This window comes from Coregonus lavaretus, assembly GCF_964263955.1.
Source record: "Coregonus lavaretus genome assembly, contig: HAP1_SCAFFOLD_1815, whole genome shotgun sequence".
Taxonomy (NCBI): Eukaryota; Metazoa; Chordata; class Actinopteri; order Salmoniformes; family Salmonidae; genus Coregonus; species Coregonus lavaretus.
The window spans coordinates 54,399-68,114 of NW_028157508.1; the positions used below are offsets into that span (position 1 = coordinate 54,399).

The window sequence follows — 13,716 nt, forward strand, 5'->3', positions numbered from 1 at the left end:
TTGGCATGGGAAATGTATGTTAACATTGCCAAAGCAAGTGAAGTATATAGTAAACAAAAGTGAAATAAACAATAAATATTAACAGTAAACATTACACTCAGAAGTTTCAAAAGAATAAAGACATTTCAAATGTCCTTATGTATATATACAGTGTTGTAACGATGTGCAAATAGTTAAAGTACAAAAGGGAAAATAAATAAACATAAATATGGGTTGTATTTACAATGGTGTTTGTTCTTCACTGGTTGCCCTTTTCTTGTGGCAACAGGTCACAAATCTTGCTGCTGTGATGGCACACTGTGGTATTTCACCCAGTAGATAAGGGAGTTTATCAAAATTGGGTTTGTTTTCGAATTCTTTGTGGATCTCTGTAATCTGTCTGTCTCTCTCTCCGTATGTGTGTCTGTTTCTGTCTGTCTGTCTGTTTCTGTCTGTCTGACTCTGTCTCTGTCTGTCTGTGTCTGTCTCTCTATGTGTCTGTCTGTCTGTCTCTCTGTCTTTCTGTCTCTATGTCTCTGTCTCTCACTGTCTGTCTGTCTGTCTCTGCCTGTCTTTGGGTCTGTATCTGTCTCTGTCTGTCTGTCTCTGTTTGTCTCTGTCTCTGTCTGTCTGTCTTTGTTTCTTTCTCGGTCTCTCTCTGTCTGTCTCTCTCTGTCTCTGTCTGTCTCTCTCTCTCTCTGTCTGTCTGTCTGTCTGTGTGTCTCTGTCTGTGTGTCTCTCTGTCTGTCTGTCTTTCTCGGTGTCTATCTGTCTGTCTCTGTATGTCTCTGTCTGTCCCTGTGTCTTTCTGTGTCTGTCTGTCTGTCTTTGTGTCTGTCTTTGTGTCCGTCTGTCTGTCTGTCTGTCTGTTTGTCCCTGTGTCTGTCTGTGTGTGTTTGCATAGTGTGCGTGTGTTTGCATAGTGTGTGTGTGTGTTTGTGTTTGCATAGTGTGTGTGTGTGTTTGCATAGTGTGTGTGTGCGTGTGTTTGTTTACGCTGCTAACATGCTACTGTGGGGTTACATGTTAGACAGGTGTATAAAATCAAGCACACAGCCATGCAATCTCCATAGACAAACATTGGCAGTAGAATGGCCTTACTGAAGAGCTCAGTGACTTTCAACGTTGTACCGTCATAGGATGCCACCTTTCCAACAAGTCACTTTGTCAAATTTCTGCCCTGCTAGAGCTGCCCCGGTCAACTGTAAGTGCTGTTATTGTGAAGTGGAAACGTCTAAGAGCAACAACAGCTCAGCTGCAAAGTGGTAGACCACACAAGCTCACAGAACGGGACCGCCGAGTGCTGAAGCGAGTAGCGCATAAAAATGGTCTGTCCTCGGTTGCAACACTCACTACCGAGTTCCAAACTGCCTCTGGAAGCAACGTCAGCACAAGAACTGTTCATCGGGAGCTTCATGAAATGGGTTTCCATGGCTGAGCAGCCGCACACAAGCCTTAGATCAACATGTGCAATGCCAAGCGTCAGCTGGAGTGGTGTAAAGCTCGCCGCCATTGGACTCTGGAGCAGTGGAAACGCATTCTCTGGAGTGATGAATCACACTTCACCATCTGGCAGTCCGACGGACGAATCTGGGTTTGGCAGATGCCAGGAGAACGCTACCTGCTACAATGCATAGTGTCAACTGTAAAGTTTGGTGGAGGAGGAATAATGGTCTGGGGCTGTTTTTCATTGTTCGGGCTAGGCCCCTTAGTTCCAGTGAAGGGAAGTCTTAACGCTACAACATACAATGACATTCTAGACGATTATGTGCGTCCAACTTTGTGGCAACAGTTTGGGGAAGGCCCTTTCCTGTTTCAGCATGACAATGCCCCGTGCACAAAGCGAGGTCCATACAGAAATGGTTTGTTGCGATCGGTGTGGAAGAACTAGACTGGCCTGCACAGAGCCCTGACCTCAACCCCATCGAACACCTTTGGGATGAATTGGAACGCTGACTGCGAGCCGGGCCTAATCGCCCAACATCAGCGCCCGACCTCACTAATGCTCTTGTGGCTGAATGGAATCAAGTCCCTGCAGCAATGTTCCAACATCTAGTGGAAAGCCTTCCCAGAAGAGTGGAGGCTGTTATAGCAGCAAAGGGGGGACCAACTCCATATTAATGCCCATGATTTTGGAATGAGATATTCGACGAGCAGGTGTCCACATACTTTTGGTCATGTAGTGTATATACAGTCCAGTGAATGGTGTGTGGGATATTCCTGTTAAAACACACAGGGACGGACAGTGTGTGTCTGGGAGTGACTGTGGTATAGACCACAACATTCCCAACATGGGAATATCACACTCACCATTCCACTGGTCCGGACGTGACTGTGGTATAGACCACAACATTCCCAACATGGGAATATCACACTCACCATTCCACTGGTCCGTACACTCTTACACGAGGGTACCAAGAGGGTTCTTCCGTTGTCCTCATAGAACCTGTTTTGGTTCCAGGTAGAACCTGTTTTGGTTCCAGGTAGAACCTGTTTTGGTTCCAGGTAGAACCTGTTTTGGTTCCAGGTAGAACCTGTTTTGGTTCCAGGTAGAGCCCTCTGTGGAAAGGGAAAGGTACCAGGCTTAGATACAGTAGAGGACAGTACTGGAGGTCGTTAAGGGTTGGGGACGGTACCAGGCTCAGATACAGTAGATGACAGTACTGGAGGTCGTTAAGGGTTGGGGACGGTACCAGGCTTAGATACAGTAGAGGACAGTACTGGAGGTCGTTAAGGGTTGGGGACGGTACCAGGCTTAGATACAGTAGATGACAGTACTGGAGGTCGTTAAGGGTTGGGGACGGTACCAGGCTTAGATACAGTAGATGACAGTACTGGAGGTCGTTAAGGGTTGGGGACGGTACCAGGCTTAGATACAGTAGAGGACAGTACTGGAGGTCGTTAAGGGTTGGGGACGGTACCAGGCTCAGATACAGTAGAGGACAGTACTGGAGGTCGTTAAGGGTTGGGGACGGTACCAGGCTCAGATACAGTAGAGGACAGTACTGGAGGTCATTAAGGGTTGGGGACGGTACCAGGCTTAGATACAGTAGAGGACAGTACTGGAGGTCGTTAAGGGTTGGGGACGGTACCAGGCTCAGATACAGTAGAGGACAGTACTGGAGGTCGTTAAGGGTTGGGGACGGTACCAGGCTTAGATACAGTAGAGGACAGTACTGGAGGTCGTTAAGGGTTGGGGACGGTACCAGGCTTAGATACAGTAGAGGACAGTACTGGAGGTCGTTAAGGGTTGGGGACGGTACCAGGCTCAGATACAGTAGATGACAGTACTGGAGGTCGTTAAGGGTTGGGGACGGTACCAGGCTTAGATACAGTAGAGGACAGTACTGGAGGTCGTTAAGGGTTGGGGACGGTACCAGGCTTAGATACAGTAGAGGACAGTACTGGAGGTCGTTAAGGGTTGGGGACGGTACCAGGCTTAGATACAGTAGAGGACAGTACTGGAGGTCGTTAAGGGTTGGGGACGGTACCAGGCTCAGATACAGTAGATGACAGTACTGGAGGTCGTTAAGGGTTGGGGACGGTACCAGGCTTAGATACAGTAGAGGACAGTACTGGAGGTCGTTAAGGGTTGGGGACGGTACCAGGCTTAGATACAGTAGAGGACAGTACTGGAGGTCGTTAAGGGTTGGGGACGGTACCAGGCTTAGATACAGTAGAGGACAGTACTGGAGGTCGTTAAGGGTTGGGGACGGTACCAGGCTTAGATACAGTAGAGGACAGTACTGGAGGTCGTTAAGGGTTGGGGACGGTACCAGGCTTAGATACAGTAGAGGACAGTACATCAGACTGTACCAGCTCGATCTCTCCTCTCCTTCTCTAAACCAGCAGTAATTGCCTGTGTCTTCCCCTTGCCAGCTACAGTTAATGAGAGAGTGGTTGAAGACTCGAGACAGAGAGACAGCAGGGAGGGAGAGAGAGGAGAGAAGATATGAGAGAGCTGTAGCTAACTAACCACAGACAGTCTGACCCTGGTTCTAGATAGACCTCTACCAGCCTGCTGGGTGTATCTATCTGACCCTGGTTCTAGATGGACCTCTACCAGCCTGCTGGGTGTATCTATCTGACCCTGGTTCTAGATGGACCTCTACCAGCCTGCTGGGTTCTAGATGGACCTCTACCAGCCTGCTGGGTTCTAGATGGACCTCTACCAGCCTGCTGGGTGTATCTATCTGACCCTGGTTCTAGATGGACCTCTACCAGCCTGCTGGGTTCTAGATGGACCTCTACCAGCCTGCTGGGTGTATCTATCTGACCCTGGTTCTAGATGGACCTCTACCAGCCTGCTGGGTTCTAGATGGACCTCTACCAGCCTGCTGGGTGTATCTATCTGACCCTGGTTCTAGATGGACCTCTACCAGCCTGCTGGGTTCTAGATGGACCTCTACCAGCCTGCTGGGTGTATCTATCTGACCCTGGTTCTAGATGGACCTCTACCAGCCTGCTGGGTTCTAGATGGACCTCTACCAGCCTGCTGGGTTCTAGATGGACCTCTACCAGCCTGCTGGGTGTATCTATCTGACCCTGGTTCTAGATGGACCTCTACCAGCCTGCTGGGTGTATCTATCTGACCCTGGTTCTAGATGGACCTCTACCAGCCTGCTGGGTGTATCTATCTGACCCTGGTTCTAGATGGACCTCTACCAGCCTGCTGGGTGTATCTATCTGACCCTGGTTCTAGATGGACCTCTACCAGCCTGCTGGGTGTATCTATCTGACCCTGGTTCTAGATGGACCTCTACCAGCCTGCTGGGTTCTAGATGGACCTCTACCAGCCTGCTGGGTGTATCTATCTGACCCTGGTTCTAGATGGACCTCTACCAGCCTGCTGGGTTCTAGATGGACCTCTACCAGCCTGCTGGGTTCTAGATGGACCTCTACCAGCCTGCTGGGTGTATCTATCTGACCCTGGTTCTAGATGGACCTCTACCAGCCTGCTGGGTGTATCTATCTGACCCTGGTTCTAGATGGACCTCTACCAGCCTGCTGGGTGTATCTATCTGACCCTGGTTCTAGATGGACCTCTACCAGCCTGCTGGGTGTATCTATCTGACCCTGGTTCTAGATGGACCTCTACCAGCCTGCTGGGTGTATCTATCTGACCCTGGTTCTAGATGGACCTCTACCAGCCTGCTGGGTGTATCTATCTGACCCTGGTTCTAGATGGACCTCTACCAGCCTGCTGGGTTCTAGATGGACCTCTACCAGCCTGCTGGGTTCTAGATGGACCTCTACCAGCCTGCTGGGTGTATCTATCTGACCCTGGTTCTAGATGGACCTCTACCAGCCTGCTGGGTGTATCTATCTGATCTCTAACAGCTACTGAAGGGATGAGAGTAAATTCCATGTGTTCTGTTCATATGGAGTGGGGTGATGACACAGCATTTACACACACAGTTACCTTATCCTTAACCCTAACCCTAACCTTATCCTTATCCGACTGGAGTCTTTCCCAGGAGCACATGGCCTTTATGTCTTCCTCATAGAGAAACCAACGCTGTGTGTGGAGAAACCAACGCTGTGTGTGGAGAAGCCAACGCTGTGTGTGTGGAGAAACCAACGCTGTGTGTGTGTCACGTTCGTTTAAGGACGGGTCGGACCAAGGCGCAGCGTGAAATGCGTACATGTTTATTTAAATGATAAACACACGACAAAACAACAAACAAACGAAACGTGAAGTCCTCAGGCTGAACAAAAAACAAGCCTCCAACACGGAACAAGATCCCACAACTAAACAGTGCCAATAGGCTGCCTAAGTATGATCCCCAATCAGAGACAACGAGCGACAGCTGCCTCTGATTGGGAACCACACCTGGCCAAACATAGAAATACAACACCTAGACTGAAACATAGAAAAACACAACATAGAATATTCACACCCTGACTCAACAAATAAGAGTCCCCTGAGTCAGGGCGTGACAGTACCCCCCCCCCCGCACAACCTTTACATAACAGGGTAGGGGCCGGGTGGGCATTCCGCCTCGGAGGCGGATCCGGCTCCGGGCGTGACGACCACATACTCTCCGCCTCCCTGTTGCGCCCCTGGTCTGGTCTGGACCTCGGCGCGCTGCTTCCCCTCTCCTTCCTCCCACGAAGTACCAAGCCCTGTCTAGACCCTGGTGTGGGAGACCCCGAACCTGGAGAGGGGCTGACGTCTGGGTCTGGACTGGAGCCGCTGACCGGAGCTGGACTGGGCACCGGTGGAGTGGACTGCTCTGGCTCCGGAGTGGAGCCGCTGACCGGAGCTGGACTGGGCACCGGTGGAGTGGACTGCTCTGGCTCCGGAGTGGAGCCGCTGACCGGAGCTGGAATAGGAACCGGTGGAACGGACTGCTCTGGCTCCGGAGTGGAGCCGCTGACCGGAGCTGGACTAGACCCTGGTGGAGCGGACTGCTCTGGCTCTGGAGTGGAGCCGCTGACCGGAGCTGGACTAGACCCCGGTGGAGCGGACTGCTCAGGCTCCGGAGTGGAGCAGCTGACCGGAGCTGGATCAGGCACCGGTGGAACGGACTGCTCTGGCTCCGGAGTGGAGCCGCTGACCGGAGCTGGACTAGACCCTGGTGGAGCGGACTGCTCTGGCTCTGGAGTGGAGCCGCTGACCGGAGCTGGACTAGACCCCGGTGGAGCGGACTGCTCTGGCTCCGGAGTGGAACCGCTGACCGGAGCTGGACTGGGCACCGGTGGAGCGGACTGCTCTGGCTCTGGAGTGGAGCCGCTGACCGGAGCTGGACTAGACCCCGGTGGAGCGGACTGCTCTGGCTCCGGAGTGGAGCAACTGACCGGAGCTGGATCAGGCACCGGTGGAGCGGACTGCTCAGGCTCCGGAGTGGAGCAGCTGACCGGAGCTGGATCAGGCACCGGTGGAGCGGACTGCTCAGGCTCCGGAGTGGAGCAGCTGACCGGTGCCGGACCAGGCACCGGTGGAACGGGCCGTGCCGGACTGGACACACGCACCACTGGCTTGGTGCGAGGAGCAGGAACGGGCCGGGCCGGACTGGGGACACGCACCACTGGCTTGGTGGGAGGAGCAGGACGGGCCGGGCCGGACTGGGAACACGCACCACTGGCTTGGTGCGAGGAGCAGGAACGGGCCAGGCCGGACTGGGAACACGCACCACTGGCTTGGTGCGAGGAGTAGGAACGGGCCAGGCCGGACTGGGGACACGCACCACTGGCTTGGTGCGAGGAGCAGGAACGGGCCAGGCCGGACTGGGGACACGCACCACTGGCTTGGTGCGAGGAGCAGGAACGGGCCAGGCCGGACTGGGGACACGCACCACTGGCTTGGTGCGAGGAGCAGGAACGGGCCGGGCCGGACTGGTGACACGCACCACTGGCTTGGTGCGAGGAGCAGGAACGGGCCGGGCCGGACTGGGGACACGCACCACTGTCTTGGTGCGAGGAGCAGGAACGGGCCGGGCCGGACTGGGGACACTCACCACTGGCTTGGTGCGAGGAGCAGGAACGGGCCGGGCAGGACTGGGGACACGCACCACTGGCTTGGTGCGGAGAGCAGGAACGGGCCGGGCCGGACTGTGGAGGCGGACTGGAGCGGAGAGCTGGCACAACCCGTCCTGGCTGGCTGCCCACTTTCGCACGACACGTGCGGGGCGCTGGCACAGAACGCACTGGGCTGTGCATGCGCACTGGCGATACAGTGCGTATCTCCGCATACCTGGGTTCCTTTATTAACCCCCGCTCCTTATATTGCCTAACCAGCTCCTCTCTCCGTGCCTCTACTTCGTCCTTCTCCCTACGAGCCTCCTGCAGTGCCTCCTCTTGAATGGATCTCTCCCGCTCTATTCTATCTATCAGCCCCCGTAATATGGTGGCCTCCTCTCTTACCCTGCAGATCCGATCCTTCTCTCTCTCTCGGCACTCGTCCTCCAGTGAGGACTCCTCCAGGAGCCCCCACGAGTTAGGGAACAGAAACTCATCGTCGTCGTCATCCTCCGACTCCTCAGTATAATACTGTTCCCACTCTTCTTCCCATGGTCGTAGGGAATCAATCTGGAAACCCACCGGGTGCAGTGGTCGGGGCTCTTCTCTCTCGCTCCCCGACCACCCCAAAAATGTTTATTGGGGCTGCTTCTCGGGCTTCCTCCTCGGCCGGCTTCTGTGTTGCCGTTGCTCCTCTCCTGCCTGGGCTTCCCCCTTCGCCCAGGGTCCTTTCCCCGCAAGTATCTCCTCCCACGACCACATCTTCCCCACCTGTGTCCAGGGAGTTCGGTCCTCCTGGGCACGCTGCTTGGTCCGTGTTTGGTGGGATCTTCTGTCCCGTTCGTTTAAGGACGGGTCAGACCAAGGCGCAGCGTGACATGTGTACATGTTTATTTAAATGATAAACACACGACAAAACAACAAACAAACGAAACGTGACGTCCTCAGGCTGAACACAAAACAAGCCTACTCACGGAACAAGATCCCACAACTAAACAGTGCCAATAGGCTGCCTAAGTATGATCCCCAATCAGAGACAACGAGCGACAGCTGCCTCTGATTGGGAACCACACCCGGCCAAACATAGAAATACAACATCTAGACTGAAACATAGAAAAACACAACATAGAATATTCACACCCTGACTCAACATATAAGAGTCCCCTGATTCAGGGCGTGACAGTGTGTGGAGAAACCAACGCTGTGTGGAGAAACCAACGCTGTGTGTGGAGAAACCAACGCTGTGTGGAGAAACCAACGCTGTGTGGAGAAACCAACGCTGTGTGGAGAAACCAACGCTGTGTGTGGAGAAACCAACGCTGTGTGGAGAAACCAACGCTGTGTGTGTGGAGAAACCAACGCTGTGAGGAGAAACCAACGCTGTGTGGAGAAACCAACGCTGTGTGGAGAAACCAACGCTGTGTGGAGAAACCAACGCTGTGTGTGGAGAAACCAACGCTGTGTGTGGAGAAACCAACGCTGTGTGGAGAAACCAACGCTGTGTGGAGAAACCAACGCTGTGTGTGGAGAAACCAACGCTATGTGGAGAAACCAACGCTGTGAGGAGAAACCAACGCTGTGAGGAGAAACCAACGCTGTGTGTGGAGAAACCAACGCTGTGTGTGGAGAAACCAACGCTGTGTGGAGAAACCAACGCTGTGTGGAGAAACCAACGCTGTGTGGAGAAACCAACGCTGTGTGTGGAGAAACCAACGCTGTGTGGAGAAACCAACGCTGTGTGGAGAAACCAACGCTGTGTGGAGAAACCAACGCTGTGTGTGTGGAGAAACCAACGCTGTGTGGAGAAACCAACGCTGTGTGGAGAAACCAACGCTGTGTGAGGAGAAACCAACGCTGTGTGTGTGGAGAAACCAACGCTGTGTGTGTGGAGAAACCAACGCTGTGTGGAGAAACCAACGCTGTGTGAGGAGAAACCAACGCTGTGTGTGTGGAGAAACCAACGCTGTGTGGAGAAACCAACGCTGTGTGGAGAAACCAACGCTGTGTGTGTGTGAGACTCGGTGTGTGTGGAGAAACCAACGCTGTGTGTGTGTGTGTGTGTGAGACTCGGTGTGTGTAGAGAAACCAACGCAGTGTGTGTGTGTGTGTGTGTGTGTGTGTGTGTGTGTGTGACTCGGTGTGTCATTAAAGTGTTTTGCCATTCAGAGTTGAAAGGTGAAAATGAATTGGGTTTGGAATGTGGCTGCAGGTTACAAAGTAAGTGGTGTGTGTGTGTGTGTGTGTGTGTGTGTGTGTGTGTGTGTGTGTGTGTGATTTATGGTTTAAAAATGGTGCGTTTGAAAGAGATGTATTTACTTTGACAGATGTTATGTGTTTATCCTAGGGCTGTTCTGACTGATTCACATGTAACACCTTTAGACTGACTGACTAGTGTAGCACCTGCTAGTAGAGTAGTTAGTGGGTAGAAGCATCTTCTGAATGGCATTACAGAACAGGTTACAGAGAGAGGGAGGTGAGAGAGGAAGGGAGGTTAGAGAGGAAGAGGAAGGGAGGTTAGAGAGGAAGGGAGGTTAGAGAGGAAGAGGAAGGGAGGTTAGAGAGGAAGGGAGGTTAGAGAGGAAGAGGAAGGGAGGTTAGAGAGGGAGGGAGGGAGGTTAGAGAGGAAGAGGAAGGGAGGTTAGAGAGGGAGGGAGGGAGGTTAGAGAGGAAGAGGAAGGGAGGTTAGAGAGGAAGGGAGGTTAGAGAGGAAGAGGAAGGGAGGTTAGAGAGGGAGGGAGGGAGGTTAGAGAGGAAGAGGAAGGGAGGTTAGAGAGGGAGGGAGGGAGGTTAGAGAGGAAGAGAGGGAGGTTAGAGAGGAAGAGGAAGGGAGGTTAGAGAGGGAGGGAGGGAGGTTAGAGAGGAAGAGAGGGAGGTTAGAGAGAGAGAGAGAGGGAGGTTAGAGAGGAAGAGAGGGAGGTTAGAGAGGAAGAGAGGGAGGTTAGAGAGGAAGAGAGGAAGAGAGGGAGGTTAGAGAGGAAGAGAGGGAGGTTAGAGAGGAAGAGGAAGGGAGGTTAGAGAGGGAGGGAGGGAGGTTAGAGAGGGAGGGAGGGAGGTTAGAGAGGAAGAGAGGGAGGTTAGAGAGAGAGAGAGAGGGAGGTTAGAGAGGAAGAGAGGGAGGTTAGAGAGGAAGAGAGGGAGGTTAGAGAGGAAGAGAGGGAGGTTAGAGAGGAAGAGAGGGAGGTTAGAGAGGAAGAGGAAGGGAGGTTAGAGAGGGAGGGAGGGAGGTTAGAGAGGAAGAGAGGGAGGTTAGAGAGAGAGAGAGAGGGAGGTTAGAGAGGAAGAGAGGGAGGTTAGAGAGGAAGAGAGGGAGGTTAGAGAGGAAGAGAGGGAGGTTAGAGAGGAAGAGAGGGAGGTTAGAGAGAGAGAGAGAGGGAGGTTAGAGAGGAAGAGAGGGAGGTTAGAGAGGAAGAGAGGGAGGTTAGAGAGGAAGAGAGGGAGGTTAGAGAGGAAGAGGAAGGGAGGTTAGAGAGGAAGAGGAAGGGAGGTTAGAGAGGAAGAGAGGGAGGTTAGAGAGGGAGAGGAAGGGAGGTTAGAGAGGGAGAGGAAGGGAGGTTAGAGAGGGAGGTTAGAGAGGAAGAGAGGGAGGTTAGAGAGAAAGAGAGGGAGGTTAGAGAGAAAGAGAGGGAGGTTAGAGAGAGAGGGAGAGGGAGGTTAGAGAGAAAGAGAGGGAGGTTAGAGAGGAAGATAATTAGAGTATGAAAACATCCTGGTTCCTGTGGAAACACTGGAGTTTAGCACACAGTCAGACTGTAGGAATGTGTTTGAGAGTGAGAGAAACGGATGGAGAGAGAAACGGATGGAGAGAGAAGGAGGGGTTATTGTGTGTTCAGGCAGAAGACTCAGTAATGAGAAATAACGTCTGTCAGTCACCACACACACCAGATGTAACGACATACGGCTGGCTATGTTCTGTGTCTAAAGGAAACTTCTCCCTGACGTTCATCCAGAACATTACAAACAACAGCATAACCCACAGCAGAAGGATGCTGTAGAACTCAGTAGCTGACTGACGCTTTGCGCTGCTCGCACCCAATACATTTACTGTACACTAGCCTCTCCTCATCTCTCAGGGCTGACAGTGGAACTAAGCTCTGTTGTTTTCTAAGGCTGCGTTTAGACGGGCAGCCCAATTCAGATCTTTTTTCCACTAATTGGTATTTTGACTAGTCACATCAGATCATTTCACATCAGTTTTTTTCAGAGCTGATCTGATTGGTAAAAAGACCAATCAGTGGAAAAAAGATCAGAATTGGGCTGCCTGTCTAAACGCAGCCATGGTACCATATTCCCTTTAATGTAGTACACAGCTTTAGTTATGAGGCTCTGGTCTGATGTAGTACACAGCTTTAGTTATGAGGCTCTGGTCTGATGTAGTACACAGCTTTAGTTATGAGGCTCTGGTCTGATGTAGTACACAGCTTTAGTTATGAGGCTCTGGTCTGATGTAGTACACAGCTTTAGTTATGAGGCTCTGGTCTGATGTAGTACACAGCTTTAGTTATGAGGCTCTGGTCTGATGTAGTACACAGCTTTAGTTATGAGGCTCTGGTCTGATGTAGTACACAGCTTTAGTTATGAGGCTCTGGTCTGATGTAGTACACAGCTTTAGTTATGAGGCTCTGGTCTGATGTAGTACACAGCTTTAGTTATGAGGCTCTGGTCTGATGTAGTACACAGCTTTAGTTATGAGGCTCTGGTCTGATGTAGTACACAGCTTTAGTTATGAGGCTCTGGTCTGATGTAGTACACAGGGAATAGGAAGGCACTTCGTCTTCAGCCTAAGGCTGTGAAACGACTATCGCAAATGGAAAATAAAGGACTGTGTTCTTAATATGTGCTCTATGTTCTAAAGCTGTGTTCCATGTTCTAAAGATGTGTTCTGTGTTCTAGGGGTAAGGGGTCAGAGGTGAGGATGGCGGGAGCCTCGGTGAAGGTGGCGGTGCGCGTGCGACCTTTCAACTCCCGGGAGACCAGCCGAGACGCCAAGTGTGTTATACAGATGCAGGGCAACTCCACATGTAAGTAACTCACACTGGGGATACGTCCTGATTCTCCACCCTTCTCCCTATACACACTGGGGCTACGTCCTGATTCTCCACCCTTCTACCTATACACACTGGGGATACGTCCTGATTCTCCACCCTTCTCCCTATACACACTGGGGCTACGTCCTGATTCTCCACCCTTCTCCCACACACTGGGGCTACGTCCTGATTCTCCACCCTTCTCCCTATACACACTGGGAATACGTCCTGATTCTCCACCCTTCTACCACACACTGGGGATACGTCCTGATTCTCCACCCTTCTCCCTATACACACTGGGGATACGTCCTGATTCTCCACCCTTCTCCCACACACTGGGGATACGTCCTGATTCTCCACCTTTCTCCCTATACACACTGGGGATACGTTCTGATTCTCCACCCTTCTCCCTATACACACTGGGGCTACGTCCTGATTCTCCACCCTTCTCCCTATACACACTGGGGATACGTCCTGATTCTCCACCCTTCTCCCTATACACACTGGGGCTACGTCCTGATTCTCCACTCTTCTACCACACACTGGGGATACGTCCTGATTCTCCACTCTTCTCCCTATACACACTGGGGATACGTCCTGATTCTCCACCCTTCTCCCTATACACACTGGGGATACGTCTTGATTCTCCACTCTTCTACCACTCACTGGGGATACGTCCTGATTCTCCACTCTTCTCCCTATACACACTGGGGATACGTCCTGATTCTCCACCCTTCTCCCACACACTGGGGATACGTCCTGATTCTCCACTCTTCTACCACACACTGGGGATACGTCCTGATTCTCCACTCTTCTACCACACACTGGGGATACGTCCTGATTCTCCACCTTTCTCCCTATACACACTGGGGCTACGTCCTGATTCTCCACCCTTCTCCCTATACACACTGGGGATACGTCCTGATTCTCCACCCTTCTCCCTATACACACTGGGGATACGTCCTGATTCTCCACTCTTCTACCACACACTGGGGATACGTCCTGATTCTCCACCTTTCTCCCTATACACACTGGGGATACGTCCTGATTCTCCACCCTTCTCCCTATACACACTGGGGATACGTCCTGATTCTCCACCCTTCTCCCTATACACACTGGGGCTACGTCCTGATTCTCCACCCTTCTCCCTATACACACTGGGGATACGTCCTGATTCTCCACCCTTCTCCCTATACACACTGGGGATACGTCCTGATTCTCCACCCTTCTCCCTATACACACTGGGGATACG

The 13,716-nt window shown here is 52.3% G+C and overlaps 1 protein-coding gene across 1 annotated transcript in view; it reads left to right on the top strand.

Annotated features, from left to right (window-relative positions):
* The window catches only part of LOC311125351 (kinesin-like protein KIF1C), a gene marked incomplete at its 3' end in the record, with an annotated part of 50,515 nt that overhangs the window by 10,664 nt on the left and 26,135 nt on the right, over nucleotides 1-13,716 (top strand). The window contains exon 2 of the mRNA XM_084199400.1: nucleotides 12,331-12,458. Coding sequence (XP_084055526.1) covers nucleotides 12,353-12,458 — 106 coding nt within the window. The 5' untranslated portion in view covers nucleotides 12,331-12,352. The remainder of the gene's footprint in view (nucleotides 1-12,330; nucleotides 12,459-13,716) is intronic.